General features: G+C 40.2%; 1 protein-coding gene across 1 annotated transcript in view; it reads left to right on the top strand.

Moving 5' to 3' along the window:
• The first annotated feature begins 1,198 nt into the window (after positions 1-1,198).
• The window catches only part of LOC126637974 (pituitary tumor-transforming gene 1 protein-interacting protein-like), a 29,608-nt gene continuing 21,969 nt past the window's right edge, over positions 1,199-8,837 (top strand). The window contains exons 1-2 of the mRNA XM_050311562.1: positions 1,199-1,466; positions 6,288-6,340. Of these exons, the coding sequence (XP_050167519.1) occupies positions 1,214-1,466; positions 6,288-6,340 (306 nt within the window). The 5' untranslated portion in view covers positions 1,199-1,213. The remainder of the gene's footprint in view (positions 1,467-6,287; positions 6,341-8,837) is intronic.

The raw sequence follows: 8,837 nt of genomic DNA, 5'->3' as shown, positions 1-8,837 counted from the left end.
TGTAAATAACTTTTTAATGCAAAGATTGAAACTTAATTTAAGGTAAGGGCACCTTACTCAGTTTCTATCCGTTCAATTTTACACACTGGCCTAAGCTACCAAATATAATAGCAGTTGTCATAATTCCCTCTGAACTTTTTGCTAGAGCTACTCATCTTTTACTGTGTGGGACTTTAGGGAGATTAATCTCTGCAGTAAGGTGAATCAGATGTCTAAATATAGATAGGATGGCAAGGTCAACCGCTGTGAAGGACATTCCTCTTACTTCATGTAAAAGCTCAAGTGTATTTGCAAAAGCATTTCAAACAGCTCAGTTCTACTCTCCCTATACCCACAAACCAACTCCAATACTTTTGAGAGCAACACTGGTCTCATTTCACAAGACTAATAAAAATGGTCCAAATAGAAGAGGAGGAGTGTTTGAGAATGGAGGTCACAAGCAGCTAGAGTCATCACTGACTGAACAATAACATATTTGGAGGGAGTGTTTGCTTCCTACTTGAAGCAGAATCTTTGAGCACTAACAAATCCTACACCAGTACTTTGGTTATTGATTGCCCAATACCAAACTTCCCATTCCTGAACACAGTCACGGTGTTTAAAGTTCAGCTATGGGATCATTTAATTAAAAAGCAAGGTTGGTTGTCTTAGCATGGCAGGGTATCTCACTTGTTGGCCATTAAGGATTTGATTCGGTGCCTAACCACAGCTGTCTAGGGCTGCTGAGATGCCCAAAATGTTCTGTGTGTCCTTACCCTGCCATCTCAGAGGGTTTGGGGTCTGTTTCTTTTGTTCCTGTGCTGTAACTTGCAGCCTGATCTGGGTGTTCTGTACACCCCTTGGCACTTCAAAGAGTGTTAAATGCTTCTGTAAGGCCCTAAGAGGTGGGTCACTGTGCACAACCAACAGCTCACTAGTCTTTTTTAAGGAAAAGGTGATGGCAAATTTTCAGTTTGTCTCCATCTCTTTATTCTCTTCTCTGACAGCCCTGGCTTGGGGATGTCTTTGTTGGCTCTGGCAGCCTGCTGGCCCATCCTCACTGAGGAACGACAGAAGCAAGCAGGAGCCAGGGCTCAGGATCCTCGCCACCTCCTTGCCCTCACAGGCACCGGAGAGTTCACACTGCAAAGGCAGGAAAAGAAGGCGTCACATCCAAAGACCTACATGCCCATGGGAGAGGAAAAGGCCGGGTGTATCACAGAAATGGGCCACTATGACTGCAGCTCAGCTGCCCCGCAGTCCCGCCGCTCGCACCGCACCAGGCCCGCCCCGCTCCGCCCCGCGGGGCTCCGGCGCCTGCGCGGGCCGGGCGGGGAGCGATCCCGGGCCCGGAGCGAGCGCGATCCCGGCTCATCCCGCCATGGAGGCGCGGCGGTGGCCGCTGTGGCTGCAGAGCCTGGCGCTGTTCTGGGGCCGCGCCACGATGGGGTTGGCGCAGAGCCCCACCAGGACCCCGCCGGCGCTGGGTAAGGCAGGGCGGGCAGCACGGGAGCGCAGGGTTCCCTTCCTTTCCCTTCCCTTTCGCTCTCTTCCTTTCCCTTCCCTTTCGCTCTCTTCCTTTCCCTTCCCTTCCCTGTGCCCCGCGGTGCGGCCGTGGGGCCTTCCCGGCGGGTGTGCCCGGAGTCCGCGCTCGGCCCTGAGCGGGGCACGGCGGGGACGGGCCGGGGCCTGCCGGGGCCCAGCGCCGCCCGCAGCCCTCACGAGAGCCGGGGGAGCCCGGGGCTCGCCGTGCGGCTCCTCCCCCGGCCCGGAGCGGGTTCCGTGGGGCGGGGGGAGCAGCCCGCTCCCGGCCGAAGGACAGGCCGATGGCGCTGGGGTTTGCCGGCCTGCGGGCGTGTCGGGAGCTTTGCTGCTCGGGGCCGGCAGTCAGAGAGTCACAGGATGGGTCAGGTTGGAAGGGACCGCAGTGGGTCATCTGATCCGACCTCCCTGCTGAAGCAGGGTCATCCCGGAGCACACAGTCGCCTAGGTTTGCTCTGTCCGGGAGGGTGAGGAGGAACGTGGCTTGGAAGGAGAAGCTGATGGAGATGCTCTTCTCACCCTGTTCTCTTGGAATCGTTTATGTCAGAGCTGCTTTTGGCAGCCAGTTGGTGAAGCTCGGCCTCAGATTTGCTTGTCCGCTCACAGATGTGACCACAAAGGTGCATGTTGGGTTAGCTGGCATTAAATTAGGGTATCTCAAGTGGACCTTGATGTGTGTTTCTAGACTCTAGTGTGAGGTGTTTAATTGCTTTTAGTGAAGGATTTATACTCGAAAAGGGAGTATCCAACTTTGTGAGACAACTGACTTGAAGCAACACAGAAAGGGAGCTGTCAGTGTTCCTCAGCTGTTAAAGAGGAAGTAACAAAAGGTAAACCTGCCAACAACTGCGAGTTAATCAGCTTCTTTCTAGTAGTTCTGAGAAACGTAAACAAAACCAAAGTCTGAGTTTGGAGTCAAAACTTTGTTGAATTCGTAGCGGGATTCCTTATGGATTTCCTTAGAAGAAGCTTTAATGTAATATTCTTATAGGAATACAGGAATTTACTCTTGACAATAAGTTGGATTGTTACGGAATAGGGTCATGATTACACAGAAAGATATGGGTGACCTTTATGGAATAAATATTAGAAATATGTTTGAAGTGAAAAAAAAGATTGTTATGCTATATGAGTATTATGTATTATTCTAATCTTAAATTGAAACAGTTGGAAAAAAGTGGGGAGGTAAGCTTGTTGACTGTCAGATGCGTATCAGTTACTGAAGGGATGCTCTCCCCAAGACAGAGAAGACAGTTCTGTGGTAGTTTTGCAAAACTGTTGGACCTTGTATGCCATCCTGCTAAATATTCCTCCACCTCAGCACCTGTGTTCAACAGAGCTGGACTGGCATAAAGCAGGACTACAAAGGCTGTATTGTTCCCTGTTTCAGAAAATACCAAGAAGAGTATGGTTTTAATTGCTGGAGCAGAAGGAAGCTTGAGGGAGAAAGTACGTCTGTACCAGAAGGAGGGAACAACTGTTTTACGTTGAAGAAAGTGGTGTCCTAAGAAAGGAGACAGAGATCACATTAAAATAAACCAGCTGTGAATAAGCTTAATGTAGATGTTGGAAGGGAGCCCCTGGTGGTCTAGTGGTTAAGGGTGCGGTGCTGTCACCGCCGAGGCCCGGGTTCGATTCCTGGTCAGGGACACTCCCCGGGCAGATGGAGCTCGTTAGCCGTGTAAGGTAATCCATCTATGTCCTGAGGACCTCTCTGCCACCGTCCAAGCTCGCTTGGCCCCGGCAGATGAACCTTAGGATTAAAGGGTGGGCTCAGTTCCGCGCACACTGTGTCTCACCTAAAAAATCCAATGCGCAGGCTGGAAGGTGTAAAGACCTTCCCCGGATCTTCGCTCGCGAAGACTGACCATTAGATGTTGGAAGGTTTTTGACTGTCTGAGCAGTTGTGTTGTTTAGTTTTAGTGGGATGGTAAGAGGTATCACCCCCAGTTCCTCACTGATCTTAAGGCTGTACAGCAGTCATCCGTCCTTGTATGTGCTGTATAGACCCCTGTGTTCCTGGAGGGAAAAAAAGAAACCAAAAAATCCCAATGCTACATGTAATACCTTCATGCATAAATACATATTGGGAAGGGGGGAAAGCTGTTTTTAAGCAAAATAGAGTTTTATTGTCAGTGCTGTTCTATTTTGCCTGTATTTGGTGGAGGAACAGACTTTGTTCTATGTTTGTGCAGTTTTCCTTGTCCATAAGGATGTCTCTTAAAAAGTAAGATCATACAGATAGTTAGAATATAGTTAACTCAGTACAATTCCTGTATGGCTGGGCAGCGTTTTAGTTGTAATTAAAAATTAAAAGTGCATGGACAGTAATAGCTTTTTCTTATCGTGTGTAAATATAATCTTCATACAGCTACAGTTCACTCTGCACAAGGTGTTGCACTAAACTATTTTGGTAAAAATTGCATTTTTCAAAATAACGCTTCCACTACTTAGTAAACCAGGCTTGGTATGTAAAAACGATTTCTCATTTTATTGTATGTTAGGTCATTAAAGCTGATGTTATATAGCAGTATAGAAGGAATTACTATATTTGAAAAATACTGTTTAAAATACATTTCAAATTATTGTTGATAGTGATAGTATGGTTTACATTTATTGTTTTCCTCAATAGAAATAATACCGCATATTCTTGAAATGCTAGAGGGAAACTGTCAGCTTCATATATGTTTGAATGTGAAAAAAATAGTTCAAAGTTATTTTTGTTTAATGTGCTGGTACTGGTAATGCTTTAGCAAGGTAGATTGGAGGGGATGACTGTGTTTTTCGTTTTCTGTTTGAGAGACATTTTATTCTACCTTCTCCTGTGGAGGACGTTGTAACTGGTGGGAAATTTGTATATCTTTATAAGTGATGTGATTTGGTGAAAATGTATAAAGCAGAATGAAATTTTTTGTTTTCAGTCACATAGTAATGTTAAATTTTGTAATAGTGGTACATAACATTGGTTTTATTTTTGAGATATGTATTGCGATATATCTGGAAGTATTTTTGCTAACACTTATGCTGTTCTTTAGACTTCTAGAATTTATGTTTATTCTAATTGTTTTTAACAGTTTATGTCTCCATCTTTTGATTATATGTCTGTAGAACTTATCTACTATAGTATGGCAATAGGAAGGCAGTTAAAAAAGAAACAGCATGAGAAGTTTGATAAAAATCTAAAGAATGTTATATTTCTTCACTTTGCTGTAGATTATTCTGGAACTGAAAATGTAACCTAAATTTCATTTTAGAAATCTAAATCTAACCTAAATCTTGTCTAGTGTACTTGCATGTTTCTGACAGTGCTTTGCTAATTCATGTTCAGAAAGCTAGTTTGTTTGGGTGTTTTAAATCTTAGATTGAAAATGTAATTAAGCATTTTTATAGTAAGCATGGTGATACTCCATGCGGAATAATCCCATTTGAAAATTTTTGAGTTTAAACTGAGAACTGTTTCTAAAGCTGCTTTTCGTGTTGTTTTTCCATGAATTGGTGTATGGGCCTCACACTGAAGCTGTTAACCAGTGCCAGGCTGCCAGGCTGGGTCACTGTTCTGGTATTGGTAACAATTTAATTGGTACCAGAAAAAGTAGTAGGGTGTTTTTCTCTACAAAAATATTAATTAAAGCTGAGTATACATGTATATAATGTGTGTATATATATATAAAATATATATATACACATATATATGATGCATAATGTATATAAAATACATTTAATGTTAGGAATTAGTACTAGAAAGATATACTATTGAATTATGAAAAGAAAATATTGAAATATATAGTTGTCTCACAAGTAAATAATGTAGCTCAAATTGATAACTGCTTGTGACTAATGCAGTTTTTCATTAAAGCTTTAATTGAATTCCTGATTTGGAGATATTTTCCCCTTGTATTTGTGATATTTATAGAAATATTTAAAAGTTTGTTTCATTAAATAGTATAAAAATTATCATAGGAACTGCAGTTATTGGAAGAAAAATCCAGGTTTAGACAAGAAGAGACTTGCCCTCATCTTTCAAGTAGTTCATCTAGGTCAAGACTTTGGCATGTATGTGGTCCTGTGGGCAATAAGTTATATCTGAGTTATGGATAAAAAGACTGGTCTTAACATGATAAACATGCAGTACTTCTACAGGAAGTAAATGCGAACACCAGTAAATATTTTTTTTTTTTACATCCAAAGAGAATGTGCATTAAATGCTTCTGTGTCACTTGTCTTTCAAACTTCTGTGAAAGTTCTTGTTGAACACTTGCAAATTAACTTTGTGCCCTATGTTTGGAAGTGGTTTTTTATTGTTATTTAAAATCATGTCATTTGGAGAGCTTTATCTTTTAAAGCCTTTTCCCCCAGAAAAAAGGTTAATATCTATGGAAGGGGATCAACCGTAGGCAAGGGTCAGCTTTTGCAAAGGTTTCGAAGGTGCAAAATTCAGAATGTTCCCTAAATTGAAGTCCTAGAACTTCAGCAGAGATATGGGAGGCTTTTGGGTTAAATCTCCTGCATTGTCCATAGAGAAAAAAAAAAGGCATATTAAAGGTATCCTTGAGTTGCTTCCCTGTATCAGAGGTCAAATTTAAATGTTTTTTATCTCTGTTTGTTGCAGTTCTCCTAGAATGGAGTTACTGAGATTTCATTACCTCTTTCAAAATTGTGGCTTGTATCTAGAACCAGAAAAAAGAAAATGATAAATGTTATGATAAATACTTGACCTGGTGGAATAAATATATAATCTCTGCGTGTTTGTTTGTTTGTTTCTCTAGCATGTTCAGAATTTTCCCAGAAGTCCTGTGACGAATGTCTAAAAAATGTTTCGGTAAGATTTTTAGCATCTTTTTTGATTGATGTAAATTTCCACTTCTTATGAAGTCAAATTGTTAGGGTTTCTTTGGCTGTTTGGTGGGGTTCTTGTTTTGTTTTTAATGATGAATCTACTCAAACTCCCCCTAACAAGAGGAAGTCAAGATCAGTCAGTTCTGTTATCTATTCTTATTTGAATGATGGAGTCAACTGATGTGCTACTTCCTCCGTGCTGCCAGTGTGCTTTCACTTTGCCAGGGGTGCTCCATGATTTGTTCACTCAGTGTGTTTCTCTGCTTTGTTGAAGAGGACAGACTGAATCCAGGCTTCCGGTGTCAATGTATGCTCAGGGCTTTCATAGCTCAACTGAGCAAGTTGATGTTGGTGCTGGTTCAGACTTATTTTGTGAGCAGCACTTAGCTAAATGTACATCTTAAAAAAGAACAAGATAAGCTCGATTTTATGTGGCTAAAATGCCTTGCATTTCTTGTATGCTGAAAAGAAGAACTGGGAAATTAATGTGAATAAACTGGAAGTGCCTTTCTCTGAAGATGCCCCAAGAATCCATTTAACTGAGGCAGATTGGATCAGCACTTTGTAGATGTCCAGGTTTGTTGGCCTCTCCATTGACTACCTCGGACTGTATGTGCTTAAGACTGCCAGGCTGGGTCACTGTTTTCATACCAAAATATTTAGATTTCCAGTGAGATTGCAATAGGGCAGACATTTAAACATTAGAATTTGTTTCTTTCTCCTTTGCTGAAAACTTTTTTGACTCCACAGTAAGGATTGTAATAAGCATGCAAAGGGCGTCAGTCCCTCCAGAGTAAAGTGAGAGATTGTTTCAAATTCAAACTTCAGATGTCACTGAGAAGAAATATTTCAGGTGTCTTTAAGTTACATATGTCACTGCAAAACTTTTTCACTAGGGAAGACTGAGGACTTTCTGAATTTACCTCATCTTATGCATATTTTGACTTTTAAAGGAAAATATATTAATTAGCTTGTATTGATGTGGTTATCGCATATTTGCGATATGAATATTTGTTGTCAGAAGAATGGCATTGTGTAAAGAACTCTTCATCTTCAGAAGTATAGAGAAGGAAAAGGAAAATTACTGGTTAAATGTTCAGCACTGGCAGTAGTGTGACCCCAACTTCAAATAAGTGCTGCTGCAGGTACATGAGCACAGCTTTTATTAACCTGAGAGCTACATGTTCACCCTGTGAGAGAAATAAATCCTTTAGCTGTGTTTGTGTGCTGAAGACACTAACGGAGTTATGGATACATTGTTTTCAGAATCTGACACCAAAGACAGTGTCTGGGTTTGTTTTGGTGACAGAATGATGGATGATTCAGGGCAACTGCTTCAACAGCACCGGTGTTAACCTTGAAGAAACTTTAGACTTGATGCAGATAATTTGCACATACATTAAAAAAAAAAAAAAAAAGCTAGAGAACAAAGCCATTAGCACTTCTGTGAGCAATACAAAAGCAACAGATTGCTGAAATTACTTTTATTGCTTCAGTAGAAAAAAAATCAGGTTTTCATATTGGTGGTAAAATAGCAGCAGCATATAAAAATGAAAATTAAACGTTAGGTGAATAGATAAAAACAATTCCAACTATCCATGAAATGCAATCATTTACTTCAGTTAAATAAAATTATAATTCAAAATGATAAAATTTTGTTGATAATAATTTTAAATGGGTTCATCTTTTGGGTTGATGAATACCTATTTTTTGTGGTTTTTATCAATAAGTTCTGAGTGGCACTTTTACAGATAGGCTTTTGAATTTCATAGTATTCCTTAAATATGGTACATTAAAAGGTAACATATAAGGGTTTTGATTAGATCTGTTGAATTCTGAAACTCAATTTACTTACCTCAAAGTAGTATTTACTGCTATGACTGACAGATTACCAGGTATATTAAAATTTGATAACTTTATCTGTTATCAGATAATATGTAAATATTTATTGATTAAGACCTTGTGAGAGTTTTCTCTTCTGTGACAGCATGTGATGCAAGTACTAGTTAGAGATAGGACTTCATTTTAAAACTTGAGTGCATGTGTAGAGCCTCAGCGTTTTGGAGAATATTCCAAAGTCTCATTTTTAGCTTTTGAGTAGTCTGCTAATATGTTTTCCCCCTCAGCTGTTTATTTTTATCATTCTCAGTCTTTGTCCTAATAATAAATGTATGGAATCTAAATTCTTGTGGAAAGTGGATTTTAAGCATGCTACACATTAGAAAAAAAAAAAAAAAGGTAAAAGTAGCTATAAGAAATTGTGATCAAGAAATGTAGTCAATTTTTGGAGAGAAGGGTGGGGATAACAGTCACTTGCATACATTTATCTGAATATAAAGGAAGAAGAATTCATTTTGTGTTCATAGTTACTGTAGTATCTCTTTTAATACTGAAAATATGTCTTTAAAATGAGTGTTGACTGAATTAATGATGTTGGACATCAATATCCATTTGAAGCTGTTCTAAATTAAAGTCACTAA

The sequence above is a fragment of the Myiozetetes cayanensis genome, unplaced genomic scaffold, assembly GCF_022539395.1.
Source record: "Myiozetetes cayanensis isolate MyiCay16 unplaced genomic scaffold, myiCay2020 scf1, whole genome shotgun sequence".
Lineage (NCBI taxonomy): Eukaryota > Metazoa > Chordata > Aves > Passeriformes > Tyrannidae > Myiozetetes > Myiozetetes cayanensis.
The sequence above is the reverse complement of the archived record's forward strand: the minus strand, read 5'-3'. Positions and strand labels throughout refer to the sequence as shown.